Consider the following 19,440-nt stretch of genomic DNA (forward strand, 5'->3'; position numbering starts at 1 on the left):
TCCAACGCCGCTTTCCGTATAGATGGAATTTGATTCTCCTTTAAAGCGTGGATTGCTAATAGGAGTCTCCCCTCTTGCTCTGTGGAATTTCTTGATGATTTAGGCTTTTTTGGTGGCATGGTGGGTGGTTAAATAATATTGATTCTGACACTGTGGAGGAAGCTCGTGAGGTGTTCCGCTCGGGCGGGTGTTCCGGTCGGCAGGGAATTACGTTAGTTAAGTAACTACCGAATTACTTAAGCTGACTAGCTAACCTAACCTACCCAACAACCAGATAGATACCAAAGTCTGGAACCTGTACCTACCTAACCTTACTGCGGATTGGCTGGCTTTGTGGCTGGCAGGTCCGGTTCCCTTCCCCTTGCTTCCACATATAGATACTTGTAGAAATATAGAAGTCCTTACTGTAGTACATGTACCTACTCACTCCAGGCTATCTATCTACCTACCTAACTACTTAACTAGGATCTTACGAGTGCAGTACCTAAGTTGCTTATTTTATTTTATTTAGTTAATAGCGGGCTTGGGGTTGGCCTGGGCTGGGCTGGGGCTGGGAGCTTTATTTTGTTCTATTTTGTTGGACGAACAAATTGGTAGGGTACTACTTTAAGATCTGTGATTGCATATACATACGATAGTTGCTTGGTTTCGGGGGGAAAGCCAAGCCAGTTGAGTCATTTCCGGCTCATGTACTGTGTACACAGTAGGACCTGTACTTGTCCAGCCATCCATCCAGCTTGTTTTATTTAGTTCCCACAGAGAAAAAGGGTTATGTACGATCATTGACAAATAGAGAGTATTACCACGGACTTCAGGATGCGGATGCTGTGTAGGCAGTTTAATTGATCAATCTTATACTGTGCTGTACTGTACTGTACTGTACTCTTAACCATAGGACATAATCACGCGTCTGGGTCTGGTACGGCCGATTGTCTGACTCGCTGGCTGATAACTGAGATACTGAAGAAAGCAATATGAATGACGATACTGAAGCAAGAGAAGAGGAAAAAAACGTATCCGTCTGTCACTTGGAAGACAGGATAAAACTGCGGTTTCTTTCAGAACCCCGGTCTCGCATTCGATTCGATTCGATCCGTAAAAAGTTGCAATTCGATTCAACTTCGATGCAGGTCCTGCCCGTGCCGGGTGGGATGGATGAAGTACATGCAGTTGCAATCCCAAACGGAGCGCAAAAGGAGAAGAAAAGAAAAAATGAAGGGAGCAAAAAAAGGATCAGGAGGATATCATATTAGGTTCAGGTCGGGTCACGTTCCATGTCCACGTTCCGTATCCATGTCCAGCGTCCGCTACGCTACGGCCCCATACATGATCACGAGGCGGCGCGTTTTTTTCTGTTCGTGGTTCTCGTCTAGCAGCAGCATTCGAGGCATTCGAAGCAGCATTCGCAGGTCTCCTCGCAGAGGAAGCAGCAGCACATGGTGGCGATACTGGAGAAGTGAGATAGAGGTAGAGATGAGCGATCTGATCAATCGGTCTGAGCGAAGGGGAGTGAGTGAAAATGAGGGAACGAACCAAGTAGCCAGACACCCTCGGTCCTTAGAACCGGACTCTTGAGGAGGCGGCGGCGCCTGCTGGTACTGCATCTGCAACACAGCGCTTCGTCAGCTGTTCGCTCCAGACACGCGCAGCCTGGTATGTGGGGAGAATCTGAGCATCTCGTACCGGAGGGTAGGGCTGCTGGGCCGGGTAGCCCTGGGGAGGTGGTGGAGCAGCGTAGCCCTGAGGCGGGTAACTAAGAGAGCAGGCTGTCGTCAGCAAGCGAAATAAATCATTGCAGTGAAAGGATCGCGTAGTGGTCAGGAAGGAAGGGAACAAGCTGCGACGCCTGTACTACTGAAGCAAAGAGCTGGCAACGGCATCACAGCACGTCGCATCCAGCAATATTGTGGACAGCTAACGTCATACGACGGTAAACAGTGATAAAGATCATGAAAGAAATAGGAACTTACGCTGGCTGCGGGTACTGAGGCTGTCCGTAGTAGCCCTGGGCCGACATGGTTGCGAGAGGTGGTCTGGCTTCACGCGCTGGTCAGCACGGTTCTGTTGCGGTGCACGGCTTATCTGGGTGCAGATCAGGATGGAGGGGAAGGGGGAGATAAAGAGATCGATCGTGACGTACCGGGTAGAGACGTAAAGATGCAGGTCGAGATGCGGAAATGAAGGGAAGACGACCGTGGGAAGGGGGAGAGAGGAGGAAGAACAAGAAGACAGAAGTGAAGGAGAGAGAGAGAGGTTGGGAAGCGGACGTTGGAGCGAGAGATGTGTTGCTTCGAGAAGCGCTCTAGCGACGGCGGACAGAGCCCTATGCCGTGGCCTACAGGGCTCGCCAACCAGGCGCTTCCGCCTGCAACTTCCAGCTGCTACGGTGCTAGTTCCTCTCCATCTTATCTACCTAACCTATCTAACCTAACCCATCTCTCCATCCTTCGAAACGCTCATACAGAGACTATTTCATTAGACGCACACAGCAAAGTCTTTCCTGGCCCCTGAACCCATTGTGTTCGACTCAATTCACCAGCTCAAGAGTCAACGAACGAGTCTGGAATGTGCAACGGCAGTCATCAAGTAACCGCTGTCATGGACACCGCGCGTCCCCCCGCCGCTCACAATCTGCTCCAAAAAAAAAGAAACGGGCCAGCCCTACTGCAGGCCCATCAAACTCTAGTGGATCATTGACGCCCCAAAACTCCATAGTGCTTAGGGCCATCCGGGTGTGCCATTTTTGGGAATCAATAGTAACTACCACTAACTGCTGACTGAATCAGGCACCGGCCCCTTTTACGAATCACCATTTTCTCCCATCGCATCGACAGGAAATGATTTCCTGCTGCCCGCTCCTGAAAATTTGACCTGCTCGTGTTTCGCAAGACATGGCAGACGGCAGCACGCTATCGGAATGCGTAGCCGTCCGACTCGCCGGTGGGACAGAGCTCGCCCGGGTGGGTCGAGGGGCAGCGCTAACGTGGCGGTCGTGGCTTGCCAGCAACCTCGATTCGAGGCTGATGCCTGAGACGTCGGCGTAGCTCTCTCCTTCATGCGGGTCCTGATCCTTCATTATGCGGTGAACACCCGGATCCCTCCTGGGCTCTGGCATCTGCCGTGCTCCCGACTTCACGATGGGCGCTTTGAGCTTCATTGTTTAACAGGCGACAAACCTGGGAAAACAGTCGGTGTGCCTCAGAGGGACCATGAATATATTCCACATGCGAGTCGGCCACCCTGACTCGTCCGTACCTAACGTCTGCTCCTCCGGGCAAGCCACATCGGATCCAGCCCGAACCTGTGGCACCCCCGGCCTTGGCACTGCCACTACTTACGAACGCCTGACGAAGTACTCGTGCTACGAACGGAGCGGATGCATCACGGAGATTTCTCGAAAGACTGAGCGTCGCATTCATGTTCACGTTTCCGGCTCACGGCCCGAACCATTAAATATACATCACAATGTGGAAGCGAAATATAATCAAGAGAAGAAAATCGAGGATATTAATATAAGCAGGAGAAAAAGAGAAAAAGAGAAGACGATAATAATCAAGCAAGCAACAGCGTTATTTCATAACCTCGTGCGGGCCCTGCGTTGCCATGGACCCTGACGATCCATAGGTGCCGAGTCCCGGTCAATCTGGAAAGCATGGAGGGGAGCTCCATCATGTGATAGTGAGAGTATCAAAATGAAGATCAGAAGTGAAGAAAAAATAAAGATGAAAATAAGATGAAAGATAAAAAATTGGAAAAGAGAAAGAAGAAAAGAAATCAAGGCCACACCATGAAAAGAAGATAAAAGTCAAAACATCGACTGTTATACAAATCACACAAGGTACGGGTCAACCTCAGCAGGCATCTGTTGAGATTCGACGTAAAACGGGGAATCGAATGATGAACCAAGGTTCATCGTCTGAAGTGGAGTAAACGTGTCATACACATTGCCCATAGGTGGCTCCCACCCAAGCGACGCAGTCGCATTATTATGCTCAAAGGTCGCGTCCGGACCAACGTCCGGCGCGGTGCTGTATGCAGCAGTACTATCGACAAGAGCTGTCGGCTGCTGCTGTTGCTGCTGTTGCTGCTGCGTCATGTTGGCATCATCAGCCAGAACATCCTCATCGATGAAATTCTGCACGTTTTCCAAGACGATCTCCTCCTTCTGCTCCATCCAGTGCTTCAGCACCTCCATCGGGGGGTGATTGCCACCCCCCTTTCCTCCGCGCTTCTCGCTGTCCTTGCCACGCCCGCCGCGGCCGCGCTGGCACGGGTTGAAGTGGGTGCGTCGAAGGTGCGCGGCGGCGTTGTAGTTGGCGCCGTACCGCTTGCCGTTGCGGCAGGCCTTGCAGTTGGCGAGGAACGTCTTGTCGGGGGAGATGTCGACGCAGACCCAGACCTTACGGACGACGGAGTGCACACGCTCGATGTGTCGTCGGAGCTCGTGCTCACCATGGAAGCCCTCGGGCTGGTCGTTGCACTGCGTGCAGTACGTCTTCGGACGGGGGGGGCGCTGGAACGACGCCTTGGGGATGGCGGCGACCTCCTTGGAGGTACCGTCTTGAGATTCGATGCGGATCATCTTGTGCTGCTCGGTCGGTTTCGACGGCGAGCTACTGCTGTTTTGCATCTTGGGGGCGATGGGTCGCGCGCCCTGAACAATCTGTTCTTGAGTCCTCCGAGCAGCCCTTGACTGCTGTGACTGAGACGAGCTGTTGCTCTCGGCAGACAGTGAATGCTTCATCTCCACCGCGGCAGATGAAGGCGGCAACGAAGAAGAGGATGCAGAAGTGGTAGCAGGCATAGGAAAGGAAGTGGCAGCAGGGGCGGAAGTGGAAAAGCAAGACGGAGCAGATTCGGGAAATGAAAATTGAACATGATCCATGTTACGACCAGAATGAGAAATAGAGGAAGCGGTAAACGGGACGTCCTGAGGGGACGACTTGGGCATGAAATCAGGGGAAGAAAAAGCAAAATTGCTATCAAGATTCGATCCTGTGGAGTCGAATCTGAACATTCCCAGTCCTCCGCACAGCGACTCTGTGGTCGCACTCCGAGTCATTTCAGGAGCAGTAGTCGTTCCGACCAGCAACTGGTCGGACACGGGAGAGCTCGAGAGCGCCCCGAAGTTGGACTGTTGGAGTTGTTGCTGCTGCTGCTGCTGCCGCCGCAGGTCGAAGTCCGGTGAGGCCGTCAGGGTAAATGCGGAGTTGCCCTGGTTCTGGAAGTCGTCCAAGCAGTGCTGGGTGTACTCCGAGGGCGAATACTCGCTCACGTTGTCAAGACGAAGCTGCGGTCGCTGGGCCCCTGAGGATCGTCGTCGCATCGCCATGGATGCCATTGACGGCCTCGTGATCTGCTGGCTCTGCGAGCGAACCATGGGCGTTGTTCGGGACGAGGACCCAATCCTGAAGTTGCCATTCCGAGATCTCGTCGTCGACGGTCGCTTGCTCATCTGGGGAGCCGCCGGAGAGGAGGCATGGGACAGGTCGCGCGTCAGGTCAACGGCGACCGGCGGTTCCGGAGTCTGCCAACTGTCAATCCAGGGAAGGTAGGGAGGAGGGAGGAGCGCATCAGGAACGGGCGGGGGACGGATGCATGGAGGAGAGGCGGGAGCAAAAGACCAAGGAGACATACGGTGGCTCGTCGCTTAGCCGGGGGGTGTCCAGGTAGTGTCCGGGGGATATCCTGTCGCGACCTCTTTCCAAAGTTGTGGTTGCTGAGGAAGCCGGAGTCGGCGGGGGCGCTGGTGGACATCGCACCGGGCATGAACTGGCTGAGGCACTGGCTCCAAAGCTGATTTCGTTCTGACTCCGGGAGGTGGGAGTGTCGAACCAAAAAGACGTCCCGGTAGCTGGAGATGGCACTGCGGAACAACTCGTCGTCGGCCATGCTGACAGCCATGATGTCGGTTTCCTCTCTTGCGGGGGTGTGGTAGCTGGGGTATCAGTTTATCAAGATGGAGGAGGGGAAAGATAGAGAGAGGTGATATCGGAGACTGAGATGTCAGCTTGCGGAGTACGGCAGACGGTGACCGTCGAGACTCACTGAATAGATAAAGACTGAAAGGAACGGAGTGGTCAAGACAAGAGAGTGACTTTGGGGGTATCTGTGGTGAGGTGGGAGGGGTGGTGGTGATATTTGGATGTTTGTCTAAGTCCGAGCAGCTGTGGTGAGGTGGATGGAGAGGGGGAGGGCCGGCTGGGGAAGGGCGAGGTTAAAGAAGAGCAGCAAGAGAGCAACCCCGGACGACCAATGAATGGTACGAGATGTGTTCTGGCACGAGTCATGGCCGAGCGAGCGATGAGACTCCAGATTTTGGACCGAGCATACGAGGGGAGGCAGTGCGCTGCGTGACTTGGGAGTTGGCACGGCCGTAGCAGCCGGAGACTTCAGGCTGTTCTCTGGACGGATAGCTGCACGCGGCCCGGAGCGGATACGGCCTGGGGGAGCGAGAGGACGGCCAGTGGTGACGACGATGTCGAGACCGTCTGAGGCCGGAGGACGAGCGTGAAAGACGAGGCAGCGAAACGGATCGAGCAGAGCACAGCCGGACCAGCCAGAGCGCACGCTAGAGAAGCTCGGGTGTTTTGCCCAGCAGTCGACCGAGAGCCCCCAGAACGACCCCCCAGAGGTCCCCCAAGAAGCCCTAGAGCTCCCCCAGAGACGCCCCCGAGCATCCCTAAGAACCCCCCTCGGCGCGAGTCTCTGCCCGCCACGTCGTCGCTCTCGCTGCACCTCGCCATGCTGGTGATCCCCTCTCCTCCTGATTGAGCAGCCTGTTCCACCCATCCGTCTGCAGCACGCCGTAACGGTCCGTCTGCGTCGAGTTGGCCTGAGCGAGATCCCGCCATCACCTGCACCATGCCTCAAACCGGCGTAGTCGGCCGGCTGATGGTCCGGACCCTGCGTCCGGTCGAGCATGGTCGACGATCCCGTATCTGTCGACTACCATCTTCAGGCAGTGATCGTCTGGACTATCGCCCACTATCTCACTCGACACGCCAGATAGTCATCGTCTGTCGTTATCGAGTCCAGTCCGCGAACTGCCTGCGGAGAAAAAGAGACACAGAGAGCTTCTCTCTCTCCCTCCACCACCACCACACATATGGTGCAAACTGCAAGCACATCCCACCCTGTCCGGGCTCCGGCCGTTGTCTCTTCCCCGTGTTCTCCGCACACGGCGGTCCACGTTGTCACGCCCGCCGATGAACCACCGACCTGTTCTCCCCCTCACTGCACAACACCGGACCGTGAGTCACCCCCTCCATGAAACACCTGTTCCTGATCATCGCCAGGAACTCGAGACAACTCATCGAGCTCGGGTCGGGCTATTGCACATGGACTCGCTTCAGGTCCGGAAGAGCGGCGATTAATAATGCCTGTCCGGAATGACGTACAGCTGTCAGAGCGATGAAGTCCTCGAGGAACCTGAGACTTGGCAAGGTCTGAATGGGTCCCGGGTTCCTCTTATCTATACATAGGACTTCATGACAATGGCCATGGTGCACTCAAGAAGATTGCATGCATGCGCCGTAGAATCCAAGGGAATAATACGAACAACGGACAGACAACTAAGTGCACCTAGCTGTTGACGAGTTTCGCCCGCAAAGACGCCGGATTAAGTACTATGCTGGACTGGACTGGATCGCGGAGGCAGTATTCCCCAGCTGGGTTAGTGAGGGTCGTCGAACGAACTCCATTCGACATGAACTGCTGCAGTATGTAGGTACATGTACGAGGAGCAGAACCCAAGTTGGTACCTACATGACAACTGCGTGGACAGTTCGTCCGCGCTTAGCGATGGAAAATAAAAAACGTGATCTCTCCAGAGACCCGCTGCATGTGTACCTCCGTATGATGCCTTTAAAGGCACTGCTACGTAGCTTTGCGGGTTGATAGACCGGAAAAAACTACCGGTGACCTCACCGGATGGATGACTCGGCCATGCCATATTATTGCGCTGGAACATGGACGTCGGGGAGAAGTCGGGCCTTTCTCCTCGGGCTCGGGATGTCTGGGCCGCTAGATAGGATAGTTTTCCTGTTTGACCTGACACTGTACTGTGTACTCCGTACACTACTCCGACGGGAGTAAACCAGTAAAACCTCCTCCCCGCTGTGGATATCCAACCTATCCATCGATAATAAATAAATGGGTACCTCCGACCCGAACCGTGGATGACAGTTCTCCATCGGGAATGATGGCATTTCATTTCCCACTTTTCTCCAACTTCCCGGGCGGGTCCGATAGATACTGTACTGCAATAAATAGTGAGTGCCCAGGCTTACTTAATAAATACGATCCACTTTTTCTGCCGTTGGCCCGTTAGTAAGGTTAATTTAGTAGGTAGCTACCAGTTCGGTTAACTAAATTAGGTAAATTATGTAATTTGCCTATGACGGAGGAGGCTGTAGCTACTAAGCAATACTGTAAATGACAAGACTCGGCCCGGGGGAGACTGAGACTGAGGACTGATAGAGACAAGACGTTCATGTCGATTTAAGAATCATAAATAGAATTGCTCTTTTTTCCGTTCTTTCCTAAGAGGGAAAGGAAGGTGAGAAGAGTCCCGAGAGAGGGTCTAGACCTAGCTACCTAGCTATGTTCCCGTCTGGTTCTGTCCCGTCGATTCGGATGCGAATGTGGATGTGGGGGTGGGTGTACCTGATGATGCGTTGTACAGTGTACAACCTGCTTTGCTTGACTTGGAGCCGTTTCCAGTCAAGTCATGGAAGACCCAGAGGGGAAGGGGGACTACCTACCGACCTACCTGACTCCCCGGTGAGAGCCTCCAGTCGGGTCGTGAGGGGTAACACCGGCTTGGAAGTCGATCTTTTTTTGCCTGAGGCAGAAATGGAATGAGGGAACATGAGAATAGCTTAAGGGTGATTATATAGTTGTGAACAGCACAGTACAGTACAGTGCATAATAGCAGTCCGTGCTGGGTAGGGATGGATGGATCATGGATGGACTTGGCTAGATGTAGAAGGTGGAAGAGATCGGAATTATAATAAAATGAAATGAGGAACAGGATGATGATAATGTTCCATTCTTTCTGTGCATTATTTCCCTGACGTCTACGGATGAGCCAAGCGTAGGTTGGGTCTGTAGTCTGTACCTAAGGCAGCTAGGTAGTTGCAAGTGATGCCCGATGAGTCAGGCACTACTTAGTGCAGGTGTGAATTGTACATTTTATTACTAAGCTAAGCTAAGCAGCAGCACCAGCACAAGGAATGGAATCGTTGCTGGCTGGCTGACAACCTGATTCTATATCGTGCTCCTGCAAGGCTGAGTCCAATCCTTGGCCATGGGTACTGTTGCATAAGCAAGGCTGGTTGGATCCCCTGGACTGGACCATGGTTGAAGGACAAGGTACCGACCAGGTACTCAAGCACATAATCTCTCTTTCTTAATGGAGAGTTTTGCTAAACAGGTACACACAGACAGGAAGCTGTTTGGTTGTGCTGTGCCATCATGCACTTTCTCTAGAAAGTAAAGGTCGTGTTCATCATCTACTGATCTAGCCCCTCCCTCGGCCTACATACAGCGATCCAGATCGGACCTCCATCCACGACATCGCTGCCAGCACAGTATTTGTACGTGAAGTAGTAGATGCGATAGAGGTATGTGCTTACTCTGTACAGGATACATAATTAGGCATCTTTTTTATGCAATATGTGCTGTTCTGCTGTAACTGTGCTGCTTGCTGAATGACCTGCAGGGTTTTTCGGTATATATTTTTGGCGGGGCAGACTTGCGCACGAGTTTGCCGGAGACTAGAGGCTGCATCTTATGGAACCAGCTATTTTGGCAGATAAGCCGTGCAGCGCTGTCGCAAGTTTATTATGATGATTGCATAGTGTTGAATCCATACGAGGGAGACGAAAAGGTTCTGCCTGCTCAGCACGCCCACCTTGGGTGAGCAGCCACGCATGAAGAGCCCATTCTTTTTCTTTTTCACCATCTCTCTTCCTCCTGCCCTTTCCGCACGCCCGTACGTTTGCTAACTAACTGCGTGGATAATTCACGGGCCCTCCTCTCCTCGCGTCCCGGGCGCAGATGGGATGGATGGAACATGCCCATTCGAGGTGGATGATCGAAGCCACACTAAACGAGTACCTACGCTAAACATCCCACCAACCACCACCCTCATCTCCCACCACCACGACCTCGACCTCGGACATCCGTCGTCGTTTGTCGTCTCGTTTCGTCCTTTCTCCTCAAGCCCGATGTCACCACCCAATCCCTTAGCAGAAAATTCCAAGGCTGTGTCGCTGGCGTCTGACGTTGCCCAGTTCGCAGCTCAGATCGCTCACTCGCTGCTAAATACGACGGTCTGGTTGGTTTGGTTGGCTCGTTTGCGACTTTTTTTTTTATGCGGCATATAACAAGTGGACACCACACCCCTCCCCACCTCTCAGCCCAGGCTTGCCTGAGGCATATATATACATGTAAGAGCTGAACCGGGTTCGTTGGTTGCCCCGCATATTATTCGATATCCCGATAATCAATTGGTGAGGCTTTTTATCGTTGCCCTCGCAGTTGGTTTAGTTGTCTTATCAAAACAACACCAAACCCAGGTCATCTGTCTTTTCCCTTGCCTGTCTTGTCTGCCTGCAATGCGTCCTCGGGGCTTGTCTGTCTTCAGCATCACTGTCGATTTGATATGCGGATTGATTGATAATCGTGGTGGCTGTGACGAAGACCGCCCTGCGCCCGTTGGCTGTGCTGGCTGGGCTGGGTGGATCTACCCCGCCTGGACCTTTAACCTGAACTGAAGGCTTTTACCTACCGAGCAAAGAATCTGCAGTCGCCCTGTTGACTGCCCATTCTGGTTTTAGGAGGTGAGCAACGCCGCCCTGAAGTCGCGCGACGAGGGTGTATAGCACAGCGCCGGCTCACCGTCAGCATGGCCTTTTTGACCTTCGACCCCAGAAATACTAGATGGTAGGGTGAAGAAATCAAGGGTCTGTTCCAAACACACGTTGTGGAGGTTCCAGGTCCCTTGGACCGTGCTGGAGATGACGGTGTGGAAATCATCCACTATCATCATTTCATAACGTTTGTCCTAATGACATGGATTAGCCAAAGTCAGTCAAGCAAAGCCCAAAATATTCACCCTGAGAGCCATACCTCCTTGGATTACACCTGCTATACGTGCAATAGCCTGTTTGAAGACCTTCCAGACATCATCTTCATAGCAAACATCCGCTGTCGCTTCTTCTACCTGAGCGCCAAGAGCATTGCATAGACTTATGATACTCTGGGGCCTATCATCAGCGCATCCACTGCGTGACATTGCAATCAAGCGCTTAACACCATGTGGATTGCTAGACTACCGCAAAGTCCCTCGAGTCCACTCACGACGACGTGGGATACATCGCTACACTGTCATAATTGAAGGTTGTAAAGGGTCGAACTGGCGTTATGATGTTCTTTTCCATGAGTTCAAAAATTCTGGAAAGGAGACTCGTTCCATCGTCAGCCGAAGTTCCTACTTGGAAGTGAATATATACCGTTAATTTACCAGGCAATCGCAGGAAGCGTTGTCTAACTTGTGTGAGCAATCCCCCACTCTGTAAGAGCAATTGCGATCAAAGATCAAGTAATTCCATGGATAGATAATTTCTATCGATGATATCTTTTCTTTTCTTTCCAATCTCAGCCATCATACCCACCATCGGCACAAATTCGCCATGACTCACTCATCCAATAGTTCGCCTGTGAGAGAATTGATTATCGTTAATTTCCTTCCCCCGCATAACTTCCATACCTTCCATGATCTTCTTGGCTCCGAATTCTTTTAGTTCTGAAGTCCTGGATAAGACGCCCTCTGATGGTATTCTGAACTTCTCCACCAGGAATTTTCCTTTCTTTTCTTTTCTTTTCCTTTTTTCCCCCCTCCCGATGGAAGGTTTATAAGATTAGCGTCCAGTATGTCAGAACCAGTCGGAACACTGCCTCACCTCAAATGATAACCAATCTGGCAAAATCGAAAGCTGCTTGAGTCAAACGTGGTGTTCACATGTGATACTCATCTATACTCTATCAAGACTATTTTTTAGTATTGGAGAGACACCGTACTCCTCGTCCTAACTTGCCTCGTCCTAACTTGAACTGACAGAAGCGCTGGTAAGCATGTGTTGCTTAATGCAAAACAAAGACGCAAAGAAGCCAACTCCGGCGAATCCAACGCAACACCACAGCCCGGTACTGTACTGCTTCATTATACCATGGTGGTTTTTGATATCAACCGCCTTGACAATAGCCGCTGTAAGGGCCAAAGCGACGCCCGAACCAAGCTGGAAAGCCGTATTAATCTGGTCGGATTAGCAATTAGGGTCTATCATGCATCGAGATTCCACGGGGACGATAAAGGGTAGGGAAGAGACAGACCATCCCACCGCAGAGGCTTTTAACGTTGACAGGGACGCTGGACAGCATGATGGTGCTGGTCGTGATGTACATGACACTCACGCCGGCAACGCCCATGATCGATGTCAGGAAGACGTGCTTCCAGCTGATGATGACACAAACCGCTAGCAATGATACGCATCACTCCCGTTTTTACGCCTAATATAGGTGGTAGCACTCACAAATTGATATCACCCTCCTTGATCAGACAACTCGGTACTGGAGCGATCATGCACAATCCCACGCCTACGAGCAAGAGGGTCTTCACGTTGAATCTTTCCACAACCTTACCCATAAGGAGGGAGACCGTGCAACCGACTGTCCCCATCGGAAGGAATCGGACTGCGGTTTCTCCTGCAGAGAACTTGTTCACTTCCTGGGCGATGAGGACTAGATAGTAAATGACCGTCTGGTATCCTCCATACACGACTGCAGTATTGATCGTTCAGTAAAAGACGAAGCAAAGAAGAAAGGCATAGGGATCTCACCAAACCCAGCAATCCAAAGTCCAGCGAAATTCTGAATCTTCCACAGCGAGAGCGGCATAACCGGGTTACTGACTTTGTTCTCGAGGTAAGTGAACACCACGAGGATGACCACAGAGATAACAAGCAAAGCGATGATAAAGGATTTGTTCCAGCCATAGACACCGCCACTGGACAGGACAAACGACAGCAGGATGAGCCCACCCGTCGAGAGCCCCGCGCCCAGAATGTCTAGTCGCGGCCTCGCCTGTCCCTCCAACCGATCCCTGGGAAGGATCAGAAACCCAACAGCGCCCAGCGTCCCCATCAGTATCACCGACAGACGGAAGATGTACCGCCAGCCCAGCGAGGACGTCAGGAACCCGCCGAACACCAGGCCCGTGCAGAACCCGATCCCGCCCGCTGCAGCGAAGACGGATAGCGCCCGCGACCGGTCCTGGGCGACGAAGTAGGAACTGATGATCCCGATCGCGGATGGGACTGTCATGGCTGCGCCGACCCCTTGCAGAGCTCGGAATATGGTCAGTTGGATGAAGGACGTGCCGAATCCGATGGCGATCGTCCAGAGGGAGAGCCACAGCAGTCCGATGCAAAAGACATTTTTCCTACCGTATCTGTATAATAAAGTCACATAATTCAGCCAATTAACTATATTTCATTCGAATGGATAAGCGGAGTACAACATACCTATCCGACAAAAAATCCCCGACAGAAGCAAAAACCCCCCAAACGTCAACGTATACGCGGATATCATCCACTGCAGGTCCCCGGCCCCGACGCCAAACTCCCTCTGGATCGCGGGGAGCGAGATATTCGCGCCCGTCATGAACACGTTGTCGAGCATTTGCGCGCTCGCGGTGATCACCAGGATCAAGCCGCCCCGCCAGGACTTGAGCGTGCCGACGTCTGGGTAGCCTGGTGCTGATGCTGGCGGTTGGACATTGCTGATCTGGAATTCGGTGGGTCCTGGAGGGGTCGATGGAGTAGTAGATGGTGTCGACGAGAACGGGTCTTGAGGAATGGAAACCAGACCAGGGACTGCGGCTTCTGGTCTGGTAATCGTTGGCGCAGGGTTGTTGTTGTTGCTGATGCTGCGGTGAAGCTCCCTCGTCGAACTGTCGGGGAGCTCTGATGCTGCTGCTAAGTTGGGTAGACGCTCGCGGATATTGTGTTGCTGGTCCATTGACACGGCTTGAGTAAAGACCTGATGATGATGATGATGATGATGATGATCAATGGCACTCATAACGAGATGGATCTTTCGAGAAGACAGCCGTATCTTTGAATGGATGGATGGATGGATCGCGTGACTCGAAGGAGCGCAGCAGGCAGAGCAACACTTCTGAAGATAATAAATATGTAAAATGTATAGATTAGATAACGCTGGAAAACCAGCATGGACTTGACAGAGAGCAGCAGGAAGTCGAACAGGACTCATCAGATTCAATCCATAAAAATATTATTCGAGCCAATTGGCCTGTGGTTTGAATCATGCAGTAGTCATTCATGCATTTTGATCGAATGATTTTTCTTGACTGTCTGTGGAGAAATAAATGCATGCAAGCGAATTCTGTTGCCTGGATTGGATTGGATGCCTGATATGTGATATAAATGTCATATTAAGGATGGAAGCGGTGAGCAGAGAGGGCGGTGACAGATATTTTCATGAAAAATATGTAGGCGCAAATAGCAATTTTTTTAAGAAGATCTAGATGGATGAATATTTTGAAGAGAATTGACAGAAAAAAAATATGGTGGTTAGCTAGTATATCGGTGCTGAGGGGAACCGCTCGCTGCATGCCAAGATTAGCTAGAAATCCTGCGAGAATAATTTATCTGTTGGACAAAGTGATTGAGCCGGTGCTGAATGGACTGTGTCCTGGGTGATGTCGATGACGACGGAGTTTCTGAAGAGATATTGGATGTAGGATTGGTTTTGTAGAGCTGCAGTCCAACTCTGTAGAAAGCGTCTATGTTAGAAAGGAGTCGACAGAGGAATTCAGCAAATTATACACTGTGGACATATTTGTGATTTTGTCTATCCGGAAAACGAATGCTCCATTTGAAAAACATCTGGTATCATGATCAAACAATCCCGTCCACCAGCTCCTCGCTGGGTAACCATTCCTGTCCTGAAAGAGCTAGCCAAAAGTGTTGAAAAACAAACAAAAAGAATGAAAGAGATGGGAGATATATGCATAGCAAGTTCCTAGATCAGCAGCACCCTCTGGTGGAAGATCGAACAAATTTCTTTCCTGTGAAAACAAGGGAACAAAACAACAAATGATACAAGATAGAACTGAAAGTAAAGACGGGTATCTAAACAACATGACCACTACGGTCATTCCTGACAAGAGATGACAACCTCCACTGGTCCTTTCCTACCGGACAGATAATCCCCTCTTTCAGGGCCCACGCTCTCAGATCGATATCCTCAGCCTCACCTTGCCACTCTCCCTTTTCAAAATGTTTGCCGACATGCTCCATGCGGCCGTCCCAACTGTGGCGGCCGGTAAACTTCTGCTTGCAGAAGCCACACTGGCTCTGTTGCGGTGGTTGACGCTCTTCATGCCAGCAGCGGGTACGAACCTCTTCGAGGCTCAGCTCGAAAGCATTCCGCTCTTCTTGCGTGGGAGTTCGAGACTCATTCAGCCAGGGAGCGTGCATACGGCGTTGGTGCTGCGTAAAGAGGTCCTTGCGGTTAAAGTCGTTCGGCATGCGATTCCCGCCAGCGGAGCTGGAACTGCCGTTGTCTTTTGTGTTTCCGCCGACACGTCTGTTCTGTGGTGACTTGGAGACGTTGCAGCTACCGACGTCGCACCGATAGTATCCTAGCTGCAGGTGCTGAGAGACGACATGGCGCTTCCATTCGTTCTTGGAAACGAAGGTGCTCCCGCATCCATAGCGCGAGAAGCTGCACACAAACAGCCGGCCTGCCGCCTGGTCCTTGGGCGCCGCTTTAAAGGGCTTTATCACCGTAGTACGTTTGATGGCGCGCTTTCCGACGCGGTTTGTAGCAGAAGCTACACCCCGGCATCGACGGGGGCTCGAGGCAGCGGATATTTTGGGCACTTTGCGGGAGGGAAGGTATGTAGGATCATCATCGCCGTTGTCATGCGCAGAGACGTCAGCTTCGATGTCGACGTCGCCGTCGGCGTCAGCATCACCCTCGGCCTCAAGTTCATCATGGCACCGAGGACGGCAAGGCAGGTCCTCAGAGACTGTATTCTGTTCAGGCTCCGACTCGCGATCCGGCTCTGGATCAGGGTAGTGCTGCACCTCACTCAGGGCGACCGAGTCGCCGCTGTCACAGCTGCGCCCCACGCCTCCAAATCCGCCTTGGTACATTGGCTGGAAAGATGGCTCTTCGGGGGAGTAGGGCGGCCCCGCGTAGCAACCTAAGTTGTTCCACCGTGGGCTAAGAGAGCTTTCGCTTTCTGTGTTGGAGGACAAGTCGCCACCCCAGTGACCACTGGGAGACGAGTATCTCTCCTGCCGCAGAATGTAGGGGAACATGTCCATCTCCATTCCAATCATTGGTCCAATACAGCACATAGATCCGTGCTCATTATCCAAGGCAGGGTACGGAGGATAGTACGGGTATCCTTTCGCGGACAACTCCATCTTCGACAGCTGCAGCTGGAGGTGCGTCGTCCCATCCATAGAAGTGGTGTGGGGAATCATCTCTCGTCCATTGAGGGTCAGGACCGGGGAGTCCAAAAGAGCATTATTAATATCTGATCCAACGGCTTGCAAAGTATCTAGAGACGTGTTGTTTCCAGTCGGGTAGTCGATCCTGGGGAGGTCCTCGAAGGGCTGGATGAAGAGCGTCTCCATAATGACCAAAGGCTGATATGCGGCTCGGATCCGCCGTGTCCAGGTATTGCTTCCCAATATACAAGTCGGACTTGGAAACGTAAACGAAAGCGCAATTGGGCAGATGGAAGGAACATAATCGAGAGGGAATGCTATGAAGAGCAAACAGTCAAGAGGAGTGTACTCTTGAGCGGAAATGTGCCCTTTATCAACTATGCCAAACCCCGGCGGGCAGTGCTGGCGAACCACGCAGGTTGCAATCCAGAGTCCGCCGGAGTGAGTGCAGCTATGTCGCGAGATCAGACCGACCCATGTGCCCTAGGACCGAGAAGGGGGAGGCCTGTTGAGCCTCATTCCCAGTCTAGTAGACATCCCTTGTCCTTCCGGCGAACTCGATTGGAACAAGTAGGGACGGATCTAGCGAACAAGATCAGGCCTAGCGAGCCCCTACAGCAAATACGGGATATGGAAGCAGAAGCTGAACACCGACTAAGGACTCCTGGATGACATATCGACAAAAGCCATGGCGGGTCATGCACGACTTTTTTCCCCTCTCCTTTTTACCCAGAGTCCGCCTCGCGGAAGGGAAATCCACGATCCTGAGAAGGTTCCACGCTGCGATCGGCGTGGATGGGCAACATTGTGAGTGGGTGTGTCTGAGGAGGTTGTCCGCAGCTGACCGGCCAAATTGCTAGAGGCTCAATCAGTAGGAGTGCTAGAACAGGGGACTTTTTTTTCTCAATCGTGTCGTTTTCGTCGTCATCATGGACTATACCAACACAAGAAGCAGGTGCAGAGCGTAGCCACGCTTCAGTAGTTTGGTAGAAAAAACTCAATCTGTAATTTTGGAGTTGCCATCGGCGATCTCCTCCGGCTGAGCGGCACGAGCTAGGCAAATGTGGTCACAGATTAGCAAAATCTCCATGGGTTCTCACTCAGCCCCCTATCCAGAGTGTTGGGTGGCCATCACAGCCGCCTGCTGCATTGCCCGACGATTTCAACCCCAGGCGCCCTTAGTGAGAAAGCTAGCAGGGGTGCTTTGTCTGTCACACTGTCAACTCGGTTTACCAGTGGCTGATCATCTGGAGCCGTCTGCCGCCCACGGCCCGTCATGGCCAAACAATCTGGCAGTGGAGATGCCGCGCGCAGCCGCTGCGAAAGAGCAAGTGTCGAGTTTGTTGGACTTTTGTCCACAAACCAAAGGGCAGCCGGGGTTGGCGTAGATCATGCGAAGAATCATCTAACAAACGGGTAAATCTTGCTCGATAGGGTGCCTCAAGAGTGGAATGTTCCCATGGAGCCCACGCCTGAAGCGATCTCGATCCTCTGTATCTGCCTCTTTGACGATTCCTCAGGCAGTAATAGGGACAGTCTCGACACCTAGATAATCGTCCGGGTCTCTACTACGTGCTAGAACGCGTAGACCTCAGTTACTCGTGGATGTAGAAAACTGCTAGGCACAGACGCGCGGAAGGAGAACTCCGAGGCGTCAATCCTCCGCTGCATGTCCAAATGACGATCGTCCCCCCGCCCTGTCCGTTCACTCTATCCGTATGTCGTTATTCATGCAGCAGAAGCGTAGCGCGGATGCCTGGCGCCGCAGTCGGGGCGTCGACACGCATCGCTTGCTCCCTTTGCTTTGCATCAACAAGTCGAGAAGAAGTGTCAGAGCGGTACTTCACTGGCAGCTGTCGGCGCTGGATCTGGTTAGGTGCGAGGAGCGTGTTGAGTGCGCGACGGGCGCTGGCTGTCGAATGGCGCGAGTATGGGGGAGCCATTGCTGGATCGAAACCATCACGATCTCTTTGCTTCTTCCCACTCGCTTGCTGGCTGCGGGGCTCAGCGCCATGCCTCGTGGCCGGTCAAATCGGCCTTCGTCAGACGTTCTTCTGGCGCGCCCGACGAGCTGAGGAACACAGCAGACGGTGATTGGCAGGAGTCGTGCAGTAGTTATTGGGCACGGGGACCTTAGCTCTGCTGCCTCTCCCGGACCTCTCTGATCTGCGTGATGAAAGCAAAGAAGGGTGAAGGAGACGTTGCCCGTCCACCCTGTGCGCACGGCGTAGGGTTTCCCTATATGTCACTGGTGCGCACCAAGATCTGATCTGATATCCACCGTCGACCGGATGTCCACATTGCACCATCAACCCCATAGGTATTCCATCCTGCCCAGATCCGCAATCTCCAACCGCTATTTACATACTGATATTGTCTCTGACTGGGTTGCCTCGTAGTTGCCTTCACTATGATCTGGTCGATGTCTGCGTAGGATAGTAGATTAAGTAGCTGCTAGTATGGATGTACACTATACACCGGTACTTACACAGTACTTCCTAGTGAGGAGAGCCAACTTATCGGTCGCTGCGCTTGGACCAATCTCTGATGTCGTGCACTTGGCCAGCTTAGTAGCCGCTGCCATCTGGTCCACCGTTGCTTGCGCTTATCACTCCGCCGGTGGAGGAGCGTAGCAGTTAAGAGCAACGAAATGATGCACATCATGTAGGCAGCAAAGCTGCATCGCACCAGAATCAGCGTTGACGTGCATATCCTGAGCTTTGTCGCTGTGCTGCAAGTTCACTTCATGGCTGGCTGAACCCTTCCCTTACCCATCCGGCCCGAGACCTCTCTACCATCTGGTTCCCTAGACATCTGTCAGTCCTCTGTCCGTCCATGGAAGAATCCTCCGCAGCTTACCTGCCTCATGTACGGAGATATGCAGCTC

At 52.4% G+C, this 19,440-nt stretch overlaps 7 protein-coding genes across 7 annotated transcripts; 1 reads left to right on the forward strand and 6 right to left on the reverse strand.

The window, feature by feature from the left end:
• Positions 1-974: 974 nt before the first annotated feature.
• VTN00DRAFT_5230 (uncharacterized protein) lies at positions 975-1,253 on the forward strand (the record flags this gene model as incomplete). The annotated part of the gene is made up of 1 exon (XM_069431739.1): positions 975-1,253. The coding sequence occupies one exon, from the start codon at positions 975-977 to the stop codon at positions 1,251-1,253; it is 279 nt and encodes a 92-aa protein (XP_069287667.1).
• Positions 1,254-1,307: 54 nt separating this feature from the next.
• VTN00DRAFT_5231 (uncharacterized protein) lies at positions 1,308-2,017 on the reverse strand (the record flags this gene model as incomplete). Its single annotated transcript, XM_069431740.1, has 3 exons — positions 1,308-1,604; positions 1,684-1,753; positions 1,971-2,017. The coding sequence occupies 3 exons, from the start codon at positions 2,015-2,017 to the stop codon at positions 1,308-1,310; spliced, it is 414 nt and encodes a 137-aa protein (XP_069287668.1).
• Positions 2,018-2,799: 782 nt separating this feature from the next.
• Positions 2,800-3,157, reverse strand: VTN00DRAFT_5232 (uncharacterized protein; the record flags this gene model as incomplete). The annotated part of the gene is made up of 2 exons (XM_069431741.1): positions 2,800-2,871; positions 2,984-3,157. The coding sequence occupies 2 exons, from the start codon at positions 3,155-3,157 to the stop codon at positions 2,800-2,802; spliced, it is 246 nt and encodes an 81-aa protein (XP_069287669.1).
• A 672-nt stretch (positions 3,158-3,829) lies between these two features.
• VTN00DRAFT_5233 (uncharacterized protein) lies at positions 3,830-5,904 on the reverse strand (the record flags this gene model as incomplete). Its single annotated transcript, XM_069431742.1, has 2 exons — positions 3,830-5,527; positions 5,638-5,904. 2 exons carry the CDS (start codon positions 5,902-5,904, stop codon positions 3,830-3,832), a joined length of 1,965 nt encoding a protein of 654 aa, XP_069287670.1.
• Positions 5,905-6,153: 249 nt separating this feature from the next.
• VTN00DRAFT_5234 (uncharacterized protein) lies at positions 6,154-6,924 on the reverse strand (the record flags this gene model as incomplete). Its single annotated transcript, XM_069431743.1, has 1 exon — positions 6,154-6,924. One exon carries the CDS (start codon positions 6,922-6,924, stop codon positions 6,154-6,156), a length of 771 nt encoding a protein of 256 aa, XP_069287671.1.
• Positions 6,925-10,840: 3,916 nt separating this feature from the next.
• On the reverse strand, positions 10,841-14,085 carry VTN00DRAFT_5235 (uncharacterized protein; the record flags this gene model as incomplete). Its single annotated transcript, XM_069431744.1, has 10 exons — positions 10,841-11,071; positions 11,123-11,291; positions 11,368-11,460; positions 11,709-11,724; positions 11,777-11,820; positions 12,208-12,323; positions 12,400-12,523; positions 12,600-12,846; positions 12,906-13,516; positions 13,625-14,085. 10 exons carry the CDS (start codon positions 14,083-14,085, stop codon positions 10,841-10,843), a joined length of 2,112 nt encoding a protein of 703 aa, XP_069287672.1.
• A 1,136-nt stretch (positions 14,086-15,221) lies between these two features.
• VTN00DRAFT_5236 (uncharacterized protein) lies at positions 15,222-16,739 on the reverse strand (the record flags this gene model as incomplete). Its single annotated transcript, XM_069431745.1, has 1 exon — positions 15,222-16,739. One exon carries the CDS (start codon positions 16,737-16,739, stop codon positions 15,222-15,224), a length of 1,518 nt encoding a protein of 505 aa, XP_069287673.1.
• Positions 16,740-19,440: the final 2,701 nt, after the last annotated feature.

Source organism: Thermoascus crustaceus, assembly GCF_041956765.1.
Source record: "Thermoascus crustaceus strain CBS 181.67 unplaced genomic scaffold VTN00scaffold_3, whole genome shotgun sequence".
Classification (NCBI taxonomy): domain Eukaryota; kingdom Fungi; phylum Ascomycota; class Eurotiomycetes; order Eurotiales; family Thermoascaceae; genus Thermoascus; species Thermoascus crustaceus.